Source organism: Strongylocentrotus purpuratus, unplaced genomic scaffold (assembly GCF_000002235.5).
Source record: "Strongylocentrotus purpuratus isolate Spur 01 unplaced genomic scaffold, Spur_5.0 spur5_scaffold_6, whole genome shotgun sequence".
Lineage (NCBI taxonomy): Eukaryota > Metazoa > Echinodermata > Echinoidea > Camarodonta > Strongylocentrotidae > Strongylocentrotus > Strongylocentrotus purpuratus.
Genome location: NW_022145612.1, coordinates 41,006,067 through 41,023,053, shown reverse-complemented (window position 1 = coordinate 41,023,053; position 16,987 = coordinate 41,006,067). Strand labels below are relative to the sequence as shown.

General features: G+C 39.3%; 1 protein-coding gene across 1 annotated transcript; it reads right to left on the bottom strand.

The window, feature by feature from the left end:
- Positions 1-1,530: 1,530 nt before the first annotated feature.
- LOC591657 (GATA zinc finger domain-containing protein 1) lies at positions 1,531-5,506 on the bottom strand. Its single transcript, XM_791210.3, has 4 exons — positions 5,071-5,506; positions 4,552-4,611; positions 4,190-4,370; positions 1,531-4,049 (listed from the first exon to the last, which is right to left on the bottom strand). Exons 1-4 carry the CDS (start codon positions 5,398-5,400, stop codon positions 3,862-3,864), a joined length of 759 nt encoding a protein of 252 aa, XP_796303.2. The 5' UTR covers positions 5,401-5,506; the 3' UTR covers positions 1,531-3,861.
- Positions 5,507-16,987: the final 11,481 nt, after the last annotated feature.

The following is a 16,987-nucleotide window of genomic DNA, read 5'->3' as shown; positions in this document are numbered from 1 at the left end:
ACAGAGCTCATATAAAAATTATTCATTATTTTTAGATTCAACATGCCTGAAAATGTCAAACAATACCTAGCTTTGGAAGCATCCGTTTAGTGTCGCTGAATTCTGAGACTGACGTCAGCGACACTCACGTGCTGTTTTACACTTTATTTTCATAACATTTTCATAAAATATATATAAAATCGGCAAATCAAAATCAGCCATTTCCACGCACACCACTTGTTTTTGCGTTTCCAGCAGAATCAACATCACTATCTGCCTGCATGAGGTCAGCATTTTTCTCACATTAACTTTCATAAATCACCAAGCACTTGAGGCTACCCCGTCCCCATCATTTAATCATGTTCATCAAACTAGGCTCAGTAGGCTGCATTCAATTCATTGTTGGTAGTTTTATGGTACGGTACGGTACACTATTTTCGATATATGGGACCAGCACAGAGATAAATGCAAATAAGTTAAGACTTTGGTCATAGATATTTGATTGTTGAAAGTTTTACCGGACACATGGCCTACTAGAATTTCTCTTAAAGATCATTACAACAGAAATACGGGAAATGGTACTTACTGATTTCGTCGTAACGCCTTTAAATCGACAATTTCTGTACGGACTTGACGTGGCTCAGTTTCAGCTTGTTTTCATCGGTATTAATGATGACGTCATCGGTACAGGTACGTCACCTGGAAATGCCAGAGATTGAATATAAAATATGACGGATTCTATTCCTACTTCTCTGTAGGTTTATCCGAAGATATTTTTCATGATCAAAACTTATGATTCATGAAATAAGAGAATTCAAGGTCTCTACGATTTGCTTTGAATTTCTTTTATTCTTATTTCTATAAGAGCAATACTTCATAGCACTTGACAGATGTATGGATATCGATCTTGCTCTCCAATCAATTATAGACCTATGTATATATTTTTATTCTTAGAAAGAAATTAATGGATTTGGGAGGACAAATTCGTTTCTATAATTGTCTTGAACATTATTTACCAAACAGATACAAACTTGCTTCCAAAGGGGGGGGGGGGGGGTGGTATCATTCACAGCAAAGTTTTTGTACACTTTCTTTGCAAAAATCTACACCAGTATAGGTCGGATGTTAATGACCCTGTTCATTTTCACCCTTTCTCACTCTCTAAAATGCCTCTCTGACTCTCATTTTCTACCTCTCACTTTTCTCTTCCTCTATCTTCAACCCTCTCTCCTCTCTTTTGTCTCTCGTCATCTCTCTCTAATCTTGTCTCCCTCTCACCTTTCTCGCTTCTAAAAGTACTATCCTGACCATTACCGGTACACGCTAAAAATTTGTTACATTTAGAATATTGACTGGTCTCTAGGGGGATATCAGAACATATTGTCCAGAGTCATAGACGAGGATGAGATGATTCTAAAACAAGGAATATATATTTCCTGCTGGTTCCAAGATTTTTTCTGACTTGTTTTCAATTACAGATCGATCAATCGATCTTATTTACTGGGTGTAAGACACAAATATATTTAAACAATTTAAATAAACGAATATATATTCAATCTCCTGAAAGAAGAACCAGACAAAATTCATTATACTTTCAAAAATAATAAGTTTGATAATGACAGGCATATTGTATTTATATTTCTTTCAGCTTTGTGAAGAAGAAAAAAACGCAGTTGAACATTCTACCTACTTGTGTGTCTGAAATCTGACAAATTTACAGTACATTTGCGAAAATCCTTTGACAAGTTTCTTTCCGTGGTATAAATTTACTGTTTACAGAATTACAGTCAAATTCCAAGAAGCATTTTATTATCAGGTATCATTTAAAGATATATGATAGTAAAGAAAGTTTAACAGTGAGTGTATACAATTTCATACATGCTTTCCAGATATATGATGCTAATAAAATCCTCAAAAGCATGTCTGAAGTTTGTGCAACAAAGTAACGACTCACGGCTGTAGCCTTTATTTTATATAAATAAAATAACTTGTGTTACATTCAGGGAAAGATAATGCAATAATTTGTTATTCGGTACCGGGGAATATTTTGCTCATATCAAATTTAACAAAGAAGCATATATATCATTGAATTTGCCAACAAGATATAAATAATGGTCAAGCTGTTTTTCTACTTTTATTTGTTCATACTTATATCCTCTCATTGCATAGAGATAATACTTCTAAATCTAGGCATTATAAAACTAGCAATTCCTTAGAAACAGGCAATGAATTATTCACATACACTTTTCACAAGCAAGATTCATTTCAGATTTACAGGCGAAAAATGTAACAAGTCTAATGGCACTTAATATCTTGCCTGTACCTCACAGTGTGTGTTTTAGATGAAGAATTATTGGATACCATCTTTTGACAGTTCATGCCAAGTTTGAAAGCAATCATCCATACACACCTAAAAGAAAGGGAAAAAAGCTCAAGACAAGACATCAGTAAGCACAAAGTAGCATCAACCCTTCTTCTCAGCAAGCAACATACCCATGCATTTTATTTATCTGGAGAAAGCAATGTTTTTAAACAATGACCTAAACTTGACTTACCAGTACAATTGGTATGTCATTCTATAATCATTAGTAATGCCTGAGGTATGTGATTGAATGATACATGTATCTATTATTTTTTAGGCTCATTTTGACTATTTTAGTCAGGAAGGAGTCCAGCATGGCATGGGCATAAAGAGAGCCAACGGTTCTTATACACTGTATATTCAAAATTTACACAGGAGGTGAGCAAAAAGAAGTACAAACTGCTCACAGACTGTTTTATAAAGTCTATACTGTGTATCCATAAGGATAAGAGTATTGTTGAGATTTAGATTCAGGGTATACGATAGGTCAACAAAGAATGGAACAATACAGTGGATTCACAATTCACAGCACCATCTAGCAAAACAATTTTGCCGTTTAATTTTGTCTTTCCCTACTCATGACATTTTTATCATTTTGGCTTCTTTTTTTTGATGGTCACTTTGGTTCAGGGCTAATTTTTCCAACCATTGTAATCAGCAAAAGAGATTTGATGGGCCTACTTTTATGTAAACATACACCACAATGCTAGAAAAATTGGTCAAATTGACCCTCATCAACAACAATATGGTCAATTCAGACACTTTTAGGCCAAAAATTTGTAAAATACAATTTTTATTGATTTTAGTCCAACATCAGCCCGAATTTAGGTCAGAATCAACCTAGGGATGGGAATCGACATCCTCATTCAAAATAAACATGTGTGCTGATATCAGAACAATCAATCTCAATGAATGAATTTACAGTTTGGACCGCTTGGGTCATGTCGATCAGTGGCTAGCTTTTTGCTATGCTGTACTGGATGAAAGATGTTGACCAACGAGCTGAAAACTTGGCCTGTCGCAGCATTTTGCTGGTGGGGGAGCTGTTAATTGTGAAACCACCCTATTAATCCGACCTGAGCATTCACAATGTTCTGTGCCACTCTATTTTCGCCATTTACATAGGTGTTCAAAAAAGGTTCCATTATTTCACAGGAGCATTTATACACGGTATGAAGGAGAGAGATTTCCTCTTAGGTATTTTTTATACATTTCATTGTAGTTTCCTCAGAGCTACATCACTTTCCACTCATATGTATCATTTTTCACTGTTGGCACTCACCATCCAACACATTCTTACCATAACAATCACATTCATATGGTTTAGAGCACTAATATGGTCCAATCATGTCATCTGTGTCAAAGATTCCAATTTCCATCACTGATAAGAAAATCACTGATAAGAACATCACTGATAAGTACATCACAATATGATATCTTAAGGTCTCACAAGTTCTGTCAGCCAGTTTCAAAGAGTTCACAGAAATGTCTGTTCAATCAAGATAATACTGAAAGCTTTGTCACGTCTCGCCGAAGACATTTGTTGTTGAGGGTTTGCTGCTAGGAAGCACACTGGACCATACGAATCCTCGTTCCCCTCGTACGGGTACTACAGGGTACGGACTCTTGACAAGGCGGTAGTAGTCTGATGGGGCGTGGCATACAAACTCCATAAACTCTAATGAGCGAGGTAGCTCTTCCTCAGGTCCTGTCATCAAGAATGATATAAAATGAATAAAAAATGGTTAGATATATCTTAAGATGTATCTATGCAGCTACTCCAGAATAAACAACAGTTGCAACAAAAACAAGAACATTGTATACAAAGAGATCAAGATCTACCATTACCTAGAATATATGTGGCTGGATCAAACTTGTTCTTGTTAGTAGCCTGTGTTGGAAGGAGCCAAGTGATGATAGCACTTTTCTGGGCGTACTGATCTTGCATGAATCCTCGCAGTTGAGCATAGTATATGCCTCCTTCTACATCGAGCAGGGATACAATGTCACCAACTTGGAAGTAAGTACCCTACATGGAATAAAAAGAAACATTTTGATTAACATAATTGGTAAAACTTTTTAAACATAAAATCCTTGGGAGAAAGGGAAAGCTTTATTTACTGAACAATTGTAATTCTGAAAGAAGAAACAAATTTACTATACATATTTACATATAGGTCTAGAATAAAAAATAAAGTTAAATCACCCACCTGGTGGAAAACACTGCCTGAGGTCACAATTGTGGACACCGTTGCTGGACTCTTCAGAGGCTGCATGGGAAACAGAATCAAAAAATAATTTACCAGAATCGTTATGGCGTCAGTCACTCAGTCAGCTAACAACAGTTTGAGTTTTACAAAACAACTAGACCAAATTTTCTGTCTTTTTCGTTTGTTAGCCTCTGATTTGGGTAGGGTCGGCTCCTCTCCAACCCTACCCAAATCAGAGGCTAACGAACGAAAGAGACAGAAAATTTGGTCTACAACAACACAACCAGCACAATTCTAATTCTACACATTCTCTAGGACCGAACACTCGCATCTATTTTCAACACATCAAACTAATTTTGAAACTTTCAGGTAGGTCTATGCATTAAGTACTATGCATGCCTCGTCACTCGTCACACTCAGACTCATTCATATTTATCATGATCATCAGTTTGCCCGAACTTCTGAATATGAAGTTCTGAACCGACGTGGTATTTTTATTTTATTCTCTTTGTCACTTACATTTTTCTTAAATATAATTCGCCGATTCTTCCCTTTAGTTGATTGCGATTTTGCTGCATTGACAATCTGCCTATATCGTATCCTCTTGGCTGTCCTTCCTGTCTTTCTCCCTGCTTGACTTTTCCCTCCTCCTGATCCATTTCCACTCGATTTTCCGTTTCCATTGTTGTTGCCACTGCCACCAGCATGACCAGAATTGTTCTGAGAATCGTCGCTATTATTCTTTAAATAACACCCGTTACAGACTACAGAGCCTGATTTCTTTTTCCTCCACATACATGTGACCGATGTCTTGCATGAAGAACAGTATGTTTTTGGTCCTAGTGGCATTTTGATGAGCTTTTGTGTTCTAGATAAGTAGAGGTGAAATTGGAAATGTCTCGCCAATAAAACGATGTAGCAATAACCAACATAAAAATGTATAGGTGGGATCGCATATCGGGCTCGAACAGTTGCAAATGAATGTGATTGATCGCTCGCGGTAGCATATATTGGCACCAAGATTAACGGCGATATGAATATTCATTATTCCCTACGTCACAGACGTGCGGCGTGCGTACTCTGTCTATGGATCTGTCTTATACACAGGTACATGTACTGTACTAGTACAAGAGTACGTTCGCAAGCATTACTACATACATTGCTCCGGAATGAAGAGAATCATTATAAAGGACGAATTACTCCGTGAAGCCAAGTACAAGCAGGGAATTGAAATAGCAAACGTTCCTCGGAGCGGCTATACAATCCCTAATCTAGCTAGTTTTGTAATGACAGTTTATAGGAAAATGGACATTTAGTAGGCCTACTGTTTAGTTGTTCAATAAAATCACTCAGTTTGATTTGATTCGAGATATATCTCATTAATAAAACAGTATAAAGGCTGTATGAGTCTCGGACCAACCATCGCCACTAATCTTGGTGCCAACACCGTTAATCTATGCTCCAAATTTAGTAATACATTTTGTGTGCCCTATAATGACCCGGGGTTGGATTATTTAGGAGAACAGAAGATTGATATTGTTAAGTTGTTTCATAACATCTCTCAGTTTGATTTGATTCGAGAGATATTTCATTAATAAAACAGTATAAAGGCTGTATGAGTCTCGAACGAACGATCGCCACTAATCTTGGTGCCAACACCGTTAATCTGTGCTCCAAATTTAGTAATACATTTTGTGTGCCCTATAATGACCCGGGGTTGGATTATTTAGGAGAACAGAAGATTGATATTGTTAAGTTGTTTCATAACATCGCTCAGTTTGATTTGATTCGAGATATATCTCATTAATAAAACAGTATAAAGGCTGTATGAGTCTCGAACGAACCATCGCCACTAATCTTGGTGCCAACACCGTTAAACTATGCTCCAAATTTAGTAATACATGTTGTGTGCCCTATAATGACCCGGGGTTGGATTATTTAGGAGAATGGAAGATTGATATTGTTAAGATGTTTCATAACATCACTCAGTTTGATTTGATTCGAGACATATCTCATTAATAAAACAGTATAAAGGCTGTATGAGTCTCGGACGAACCATCGCCACTAATCTTGGTGCCAACACCGTTAATCTATGCTCCAAATTTAGTAATACATTTTGTGTGCCCTATAATGACCCGGGGTTGGATTATTTAGGAGAACAGAAGATTGATATTGTTAAGTTGTTTCATAACATCTCTCAGTTTGATTTGATTCGAGATATATTTCATTAATAAAACAGTATAAAGGCTCTATGAGTCTCCAAGAACGATCGCCACTAATCTTGGTACCAACACCGTTAAACTATGCTCCAAATTTAGTACTACCTTTTTTGTGCCCTATATGCTAAAGACCCATGCAGGGTTGGATTCTTTAGGAGAATGGAAGATTGATATTGTTGTTTCATAACATCACTCAGTTTGATTTGATTCGAGATATATCTCATTAATAAAACAGTATAAAGGCTCTATGAGTCTCCAAGAACGATCGCCACTAATCTTGGTGCCAACACCGTTAAACCATGCTCCAAATTTAGTATAACATTTTGTGTGCCCTATAAAGACCCGGGTTTGGATTATTTAGGAGAACAGAAGATTGATATTGTTAAGTTGTTTCATAACATCACTCAGTTTGATTTGATTCGAGATATATCTCATTAATAAAACAGTATAAAGGCTGTATGAGTCTCGGACGAACCATCGCCACTAATCTTGGTGCCAACACCGTTAAACCATGCTCCAAATTTAGTAATACATTTTGTATGCCCTATAAAGACCCGGGGCTGGATTGTGTAGGAGAACGGATGATTGATATTGTAAAGTTGTTCCATAACATCACTCAGTTTGATTTGATTCGAGATCTTTCTCATTAATAAAACAGTATAAACGCTGTACAAGTCTCAAACGAACCATCGCCACTAAACTTTGTGCCAACACCATTAAACTATGCTCCAAATTTGGTTATACATTTTGTGTGTCTATAAAGACCGAGGCTTCCCAGGATCATTTAAGAGAATGGAAGATTGATATTGAGAAGTTGTTCGATAACATCACTCAGTTTGATTTGATTGCGCATTATGTCTCTTAATAATGGTGTAAAAGTCTCTAAAGAGAAGAAAATAAAGAGAGAAAGAGAGAGAGAGAGAGAGAGAGAGAGAGAGAGAGAGAGAGAGAGAGAGAGAGAAAAAGATGTGAAAGGGAAAGAGGAGAGAAAGGAAAAGAAAGAAGAGGAAAAAGAAAAGAAAAAGGGGGAGGGGAAGAAAGAGATCAGGGGGAGGGGGGCCGAAATGGGCCTTGCCTCCCATGATGTTGCTTCCACTTCCCCCTCCCAGCAAAACAAAAAGAGAGAAGAAGGAAAGGGAAAGCAAAAAGGAAAAGAGGAGATAACGGAAAGGAAAAAAAAAGAGGAAGAAGATAAGAAAAGAAGAGGAATATCAGTTACTATTTTTTCCGCCAACAAGTTGTGGATCCGGGGGGGGGGGGCAAAAGGCCCTTGCCTCTTCCCCCCCCCCCCCTCCCCCACCGCCAAAAAAGAAGGGGAAAAGGGGAAGGGAAAGAGGAGAGCTAAAAGGGAACAAAAAAGAGGAAGCGGGGGGGGGGGGGGAGGGGTAAGAGGACACTTTTTTGGGGGTCTCGAAATTTGAAAATTTGACATTTTGTTCCGTAGGGGGGGGGGGGTGTTGAGGTCACCTTTTTGAGGACAGCCATTGGCATAATTTAAAAAAAAATTAAAAAGGGGGGGGGGGTTGCTCCAAGATACACACATAACAAAAAACCGAACAGGGGGAGGTTCAACCCCAAATCCCCCCCCCCCCTCCGTACGCGCCTGCTCTTCTGATTACAGTTTTCGACTCTTAATCCTCGATTGTTTTCAGTCCCCCCCCCCCCCCCTCCCGCGCGAAGCGCGGAAGCTTGTACATTTCATTAAATCATTAGAGAAAGAAGACGATTCGTTGTACCGTTTTCGACTCTTAATCCTCGTCTGAATTCAGTTCCCCCCCCCCTCCTATCCGCGCGCGCGAAGCGCGGAAGCTTTTACGTTTCATTAAATCTTTAGAGAAAGAAGACGATTTGTTGTACCGTTCCCGACTCTTAATCCACACCTTCTGCGCCAAGCGCGGAATCTTTGACATTTAATTCAATTATTAGAGAAACAAGACGATTTTGATACCTTGTCCGCCCCCGGAAACTCATGGGTTGAAGGCAAATTACGGTCAGATAAGTATTCAGGGGCCCGCCTCAGGGCCCCTGGTGGGGTCGAGGGTGCGGAAACCCCTGAATCTCAGGGGTTTCAGGCATTTGATTACGGTCAGATGAACATAATTTTTATACCTTATTTGTGAAACTGGCAGGACACTGATTTGCGTGAGGTCCAGCGAGCGGAGCCCCAAGAAGCTCAGGGGTTTTAGGCATTACATTGCCGTCAGATTAGCATCCAGTAGGGTCTAGGGGGCAGAGCCCCCGGAAGCTCGGGGGTTTAGGCATTTGATTACGGTCAGATGGACATATTTTTATACTTTATTTGTGACACTGGCAGGACACTGATTGGCGTGAGGTCCAGCGGGCGGAGCCCCCAGAAGATCAAGGGTTTTAGGCATTACATTGCCGTCAGATTAGCATCCAGTAGGGTCTAGGGGCAGAGCCCCCGGAAGCTCGGGGGTTTAGGCATTTGATTACGGTCAGATGGACATATTTTTATACTTTATTTGTGACACTGGCAGGACACTGATTGGCGTGAGGTCCAGCGGGCGGAGCCCCCAGAAGATCAAGGGTTTTAGGCACTAAATTTTGGTCAGATGAGTAGGCAAGGGGCCTGCCCAAGTGCCCTTGGTTGGGTCCCGGGGACAGAGCCCCCGGAAGCTCAGGGGTTTTAGGCGTCTAATTACGGTCAGATGAGCAATTTTTTTATACCTTATTTTGTTGTGACACTGGTAGTTAACTATTTTTTCTTTCTTGCTCTCTTTCTTTCTATTTCTCTTTAAAATGCTTTTCCAAAAAAAAAATTGGGGGGGGGGGGAGCTGGAGGCTCCCGATCCCCGCCGTTCAGCGGGCCCTGACATGTAGGCATCTCAAGAAGCATATTTCTTGCCTGGCTGTTAATTTACAAACGCATACAAAAGTATAATTTACTGAAGAATGAGGACAAATCTCGGAAAATTATGTCATTTCAGCATTATTTGTAAACCACCGTTATGGAATTAGAAGTAAACCACGTTTAAATTTTATTTCCCCCGAGCCCCCTCCTCGATCAATACGCCAGTTCCCCCCAGAAATAAACCACGTTTAAATTTTATTTCCCCCGAGCCCCCTCCTCGATCAATACGCCAGTTCCCCCCCCCCCCCCGATCTACTCTTTGTTGGCGGAAAAATCGCAACTGATCTCCCTTACCTTTCTTATTTCTCTTTTTTTCTTTCCCTTTCTCTCTTCTTTCCCTTTCTCTCTTCTTTCCCTTTCCATTCCCTTCCTTCTCTTTCTGTAAGATTTGATGGGGGGGGGGGGGGCGAGGGGGAGGTAAGGTCATTTCGGCCCCCACCCTTCTCCACATGTTGTTGGCGGGATTAACTGCAAATGATCTATTTCCCCTTCTTTTCAGCTTTTTTCGGTCCCTTTTAGCTCTCCTTTTTTCCTTTTCCTTCTTTCTCTCTTTTTTTTAGCGGGGCAGGGGAGGCAAGGGCATTTTGCCCATCCCCGCCCCGATCCACAACTTGTTGGCGGAAAAATTGCAACTGATACCCCCTTCTTTCTATTTCCTTCCTTCTCTCTTATTTTTTTGATTGGGGGGGGGGGGGGGGAAGGGGGAGGCGAGGCTCTTTCGCCCCCCCCGATCACTTCTTCCCCCTTTTCTTTTCTTCTTCCTCTTCTTTCTTTCCCTTTCTCTCCTCTTTCCCTTCTTTTCCTTTTCTCTTTCTCTTTCTTTTTTTGTCCTCCTTTTTTTTCCCTTTTTTTTTTCCTTCTTTTTTTCCCTTCTTTTTTTTTCCTCCTTTTTTTTCCTTCTTTTTTGTTTCCCTTCTTTTTTTTCCTTCTTTTTTCCCCAGGGGAGGGCGCCCGGGCCCCCTGGATCCGCCACTGCGGCCAGGCACTAGTGTAGGAAAACTTCAAATGTTAATCAGTTATATGATAAAATAACTTGTCTGTGGCCTCACGAAAAAGTATATATTTAGTCAGGCCTAAATTGAGTTGCAAAACAATTATTGTGTTAAAAGGAAAAAACATATTTGATGACATTCGCAATACCACAATTGCCGATACAATTGGATTACTCGTTTTTGTTCTTTTTCAAAACTTACTTGCTGAGCCCCATGAAACTCAGGGATTTGAGTCATTTTATAACGGTCAGATAAGCATTCAGGGGGACACCCGGAGGCTCAGGGGTTTAAGGCATTAAATTACGGTCAAATGAGCATATTTTTATACCTTATTTGTGACACTGGCAGGGTCACTAATTGCGTGGGGTCCAGGGGGCGGAGCCCCCGGAAGCTCAGGGTTTTAGGCGTTTAATTACGGTCAGGCAAGCGCGTAGCTAGGATTTTATTTTAGGGGGGTCGGAGCACGCGATGCGTGCGAATCACTTACAGAGCGCGTTCCCTGGGGGGGGGGGGGGGATGCAGGGAGGGGCGAGTATGACCTCTTCCCTTTTCTCCTCTCTTTTTTCTTTGGGGGGGGGGGGGACTTATTGTGACACTGGCAGATCACCAATTGTCGTGGAGTTCAGGGGGCGAGGCCCCCGGAAGCTCAAGGGTTTTAGGCATTAAATTAAATGAGTATCAAGGGGCCCGCCTTAAGGCCCTTGGTTGGGTCTAGGGGCAGAGCCCTCGGAAGCTCAGGGGTTTAAGGTGTTTAATTACCGTCAGATAAGCATTCAGGGGCCCGCCTTAGGGCCCTTGGTTTGGTTCAGGGGCAGAGCCCCCAGAGGCTCAGGGGTTTTAGGCGTTTTATTACGGTCAGGTTAGCAATGTTTGATACCTTATTATTTTGTGACATTTGCAGGACACTATTTGGCTTGGGGTAAAGGGGGCGAAGCCCCAAGAATTCCAGGGGTTTTAGGCATTAAATTACCGTCAGATGAGCATTTAAGGGCCGACCTTTGGGCCCTAGGTGGAATCCAGAGGGTAGAGACCCCGAAAGTTCGGGGGGGTTTAGGCATTTAATCACGGTCAGATGAGCATATTTTGATACCTCATTTTTTTCTGTGACACTGGCAGTTCACTATTCTTTATTTCTTGCTCTCTTTAATATACTTTTTCAAAAAAGAGGGGGAGGGCGAGGGAGCTCGAGGCTCCCGATCCCGACCGTTCCGCGGGCCCCGACATGTAGGCATCTCAATAAGCATATTTTTCTTGCCTGACTGTAAATTTCGGAATATGTCATTTTCCAACAAACGCATAAAAAAAGTATAATTTAATAAAAAGTGAGGAACAATCTCGGAAAATGATGTCATTTTAGCAACATTTGTAAGTCACCGTTATGGAATTAGAAATACCCCACCCCCCGAACCACAACTTATTGGCAGGAAAACTGATATCCTCCTTCTTTTCTTTTCTTCTTCCTCTTTTATTTCCCTTCCCTTTATCTCCTCTTTTCCTTTCTTCCCTTCCCTTTCCTTCCTTCGCTCATATTTTGTTTTGATTGGGGGGGGGGGGGGGCGGGGAGGCAACAGTCTGGAAGGCAAGGCCATTTCGGTCCCCCCCAATCTCCTTCTTCCCCCTTTTCTTGTCTTCTTCCTCTTCTTTCTTTCCCTTTCTCTCCTCTTTCCCTGTCCTTCTTTTCCTTTTCTCTCTCTCTCTCTCTCTCTCTCTCTCTCTCTCTTTATTTTTGCGGGGGGGGGGGGGCAACTTAACAATATAGGAATCTTCCGTTCTCCTAAATAATCCAACCCCGGGTCTTTGCAGACACACAAAACGTATTACTAAATTTGGAGCATGGTTTAATGGTGATGGCACCAAGTTTAATGGTGTACAGGTAAGTTAGTTTGAGACTACAGCTTTTATATATATATATATTTTATTAATGAGGTATATCTCTAATTAAATCGAACTGAGTGATGTTATGAAACAACTTTACAATATCAATCATCCGTTCTCCTACACAATCCAGCCCCGGGTCTTTATAGGGCATACAAAATGTATTACTAAATTTGGAGCATGGTTTAACGGTGTTGGCACCAAGATTAGTGGCGATGGTTCGTCCGAGACTCATACAGCCTTTATACTGTTTTATTAATGAGATATATCTCGAATCAAATCAAACTGAGTGATGTTATGAAACAACTTAACAAAATCAATCTTCTGTTCTCCTAAATAATCCAAACCCGGGTCATTATAAGGCACACAAAATGTTATACTAAATTTGGAGCATGGTTTAACGGTGTTGGCACCAAGATTAGTGGCGATGGTTCGTCCGAGACTCATACAGCCTTTATACTGTTTTATTAATGAGATATATCTCGAATCAAATCAAACTGAGTGATGTTATGAAACAACTTAACAATATCAATCTTCTGTTCTCCTAAATAATCCAACCCCGGTCATTATAGGGCACACAAAATGTATTACTAAATTTGGAGCATAGATTAACGGTGTTGGCACCAAGATTAGTGGCGATCGTTCGTGTGAGACTCATACAGCCTTTATACTGTTTTATTAATGAGATAGATCTCGAATCAAATCAAAGTGAATGATGTTATGAAACAACTTAACAATATCAATCTTCCATTCTCCTAAATAATCCAACCCCGGGTCTTTATAGGGCACACAACATGTATTACTAAATTTGGAGCATAGTTTAACGGTGTTGGCACCAAGATTAGTGGCGATGGTTCGTCCGAGACTCATACAGCCTTTATACTGTTTTATTAATGAGATATATCTCGAATCAAATCAAACTGAGTGATGTTATGAAACAACTTAACAATATCAATCTTCTGTTCTCCTAAATAATCCAAACCCGGGTCATTATAGGGCACACAAAATGTATTACTAAATTTGGAGCATAGATTAACGGTGTTGGCACCAAGATTAGTGGCGATCGTTCGTGTGAGACTCATACAGCCTTTATACTGTTTTATTAATGAGATATATCTCGAATCAAATCAAACTGAATGATGTTATGAAACAACAATATCAATCTTCCATTCTCCTAAAGAATCCAACCCTGCATGGGTCTTTAGCATATAGGGCACAAAAAAGGTAATACTAAATTTGGAGCATAGTTTAACGGTGTTGGCACCAAGATTAGTGGCGATCGTTCTTGGAGACTCATAGAGCCTTTATACTGTTTTATTAATGAAATATATCTCGAATCAAATCAAACTGAGTGATGTTATGAAACAACTTAACAATATCAATCTTCTGTTCTCCTAAATAATCCAAACCCGGGTCATTATAGGGCACACAAAATGTATTACTAAATTTGGAGCATAGATTAACGGTGTTGGCACCAAGATTAGTGGCGATCGTTCGTGTGAGACTCATACAGCCTTTATACTGTTTTATTAATGAGATATATCTCGAATCAAATCAAACTGAATGATGTTATGAAACAACAATATCAATCTTCCATTCTCCTAAAGAATCCAACCCTGCATGGGTCTTTAGCATATAGGGCACAAAAAAGGTAATACTAAATTTGGAGCATAGTTTAACGGTGTTGGCACCAAGATTAGTGGCGATCGTTCTTGGAGACTCATAGAGCCTTTATACTGTTTTATTAATGAAATATATCTCGAATCAAATCAAACTGAGTGATGTTATGAAACAACTTAACAATATCAATCTTCTGTTCTCCTAAATAATCCAAACCCGGGTCATTATAGGGCACACAAAATGTATTACTAAATTTGGAGCATAGATTAACGGTGTTGGCACCAAGATTAGTGGCGATCGTTCGTGTGAGACTCATACAGCCTTTATACTGTTTTATTAATGAGATATATCTCGAATCAAATCAAACTGAATGATGTTATGAAACAACAATATCAATCTTCCATTCTCCTAAAGAATCCAACCCTGCATGGGTCTTTAGCATATAGGGCACAAAAAAGGTAGTACTAAATTTGGAGCATAGTTTAACGGTGTTGGCACCAAGATTAGTGGCGATCGTTCTTGGAGACTCATAGAGCCTTTATACTGTTTTATTAATGAAATATATCTCGAATCATGCAAATCAAACTGAGAGATGTTATGAAACAACTGAACGATATTAATCTTCTGTTCTCCTAAATAATCCAACCCCGGGTCATTATAGGGCACACAAAATGTATTACTAAATTTGGAGCATAGTTTAACGGTGTTGGCACCAAGATTAGTGGCGATATGGTTCGTTCGAGACTCATACAGCCTTTATACTGTTTTATTAATGAGATATATCTCGAATCAAATCACACTGAGTGATGTTATTTAACAACTAAACAATAGGCCTACTAAATGTCCATTATCCTAAATAAACTATCATTACAAAACTAGCTAGATTAGGGAGTGTATAGCCGCTCCGAGGAACGTTTGCTATTTTCAATTCCCTGCTTGTACTTGGCTTCACGGAGTAATTCGTCCTTTATAATGATTCTCTTCATTCCGGAGCAATGTACATGACCTAATGCTTACGAACGTACTCATGTACTGAATACATGTGTATATGACAGAGTACGCACGCCGCACGTCTGTGACGTAGGGAATAATGAATATTCATATCGCCGTTAATCTTGGTGCCAATATATGCTACTCGCTCGCGCTCGTTTAGCGCCCCTTACGGTAGATATGCTTCTTATTCTGTAGTCCAGTAAAACTTTTTCATGTGACCCCCCCCCCCCCCTTAAACTATTTAAAAAAAAAACTGTAGTAAAGGTTGGAAGGAGTGAAGTAAGAAGAATTTACTCATTTTGTATTGATATGCATTATAAGTGAATGAAAACAAAAATCAGATAAATATTGTATCAGGAGTTGGTTTGTAATTGGGTAATTTTTCTGATCTATAACACTTTGGTCGGACATTTCATCACAGCCCCCCCCCCCCCTTCCCTGCCTTGACCGTATTTCACAAATAATCTGGAGCAATATTCATGAAAAATCAAATCATCTTATAGCGTAATCCCCTTGTTAAATTCGCAGTTGACCTTAGGTGAAAGGAGATAGGATAGCACTCTCTTTTAGGTGTAGTTGTGATGTCATGATCTTTAAAAATAAGGATCTGTACAAACATAATTAGTTTTTTAGTTTAATTCCAATAAAAATAAAAATAAAACTCAAACTCAAAATGAAGCAAACTGAAAACTAAATATATTCACACAAGACACAATTCACTTTATTATCAGCTAATCGTATATATCTACAGAGTTCTGAACATATTCACAGTATATACACATAGAAAATAATTTTATTTTCAGAAATTACATTTCATTAAAGTTACTTTTAAAGAAGCTTTGTTATCTAACTAGAGTCGTTTTTATTCGCCTGACAAAAAAAGAAGGTCAAATCTGCCAAATTAATGTTATTATCATTATAAAACTTAAAATCGTTAATTAAAACATAAGTGTACATCATTCAACCATATCAGTTACTCCTTGATAGCCCATTAATTCTACAAATTTCTTGAAAACTGTGAATACATGGTTATATTGGAGACAATACACAATTCATGCAAATGCATTCATGTATGCAAATATTGGACAAATCAGTTTCTACAAAGAATTCAACCTATAATTTATCAATATTCACAACCATAAGTTTCTCCATAAGTTTATGTTGAAAACAAAAATCATACTCATAAGATGGTAAGAATCTTCCACTACTTGAGTATGAACACTCTTCGTCATGTGTCATCAATTAAGTTTGATGCAAGTTCGTAAGTCTTGAATACATGTACCCACGCAATTACATATGACATATTGGTCATTAAAGACTTTTGTACATCGGCGATCCTTATTAATATGCAATATAATGGAACAACATGGAATGTTTCTTTAAAATTAATAAAGAGATGTGTTTCAGTCAAATATGCCATGTGCAGTAGCAGTAAGGTGAAACATTAACAGAAAAACACAACCACTGAGATAGAGAAAACAAATGATGCATGCCAATTAGTCCATTATATCATCTATCTGCAACTGCAGGAGTTCAGGCTGTGTGCATCTATCGTACAAAGCCATCAGGCTCAGTGCAATAGGTGCACAAATAGCCTGAACCAGAGCTGATAGCTCATAGAATGAACGAATAAAGACACGTTTCAATTGTTTAATACAACTAAACTCCTAGATCCTTGTTATTTGATTTTAAATAGGATTCATTTCCATACTGATCCATGTAACTACCAATGGCAAATGAATCTCAAGTCTTGTAGGCTATACTTTACTTCCCGCAAACGGTGTAAGCGCAATTAGCTCTACACGCACTGCGAGGCATGTAGCTGGAATAGAGTATTGGCCCAAACACAGTATAAGCGCACTTAA

What these genes read in the sequence shown, in the direction of transcription:
- LOC591657 (XM_791210.3), bottom strand. Translation starts at nt 5,400, where the DNA reads ATGCCACTAGGACCAAAAACATACTGTTCTTCATGCAAGACATCGGTC. An exon ending in GAATTATATTTAAGAAAAAT is followed by an intron (nt 4,612 to 5,070) that starts GTAAGTGACAAA and finishes TTTCCCATGCAG; the next exon opens with CCTCTGAAGAGTCCAGCAAC. An exon ending in TCCAGCCACATATATTCTAG is followed by an intron (nt 4,050 to 4,189) that starts GTAATGGTAGAT and finishes TCTTGATGACAG; the next exon opens with GACCTGAGGAAGAGCTACCT.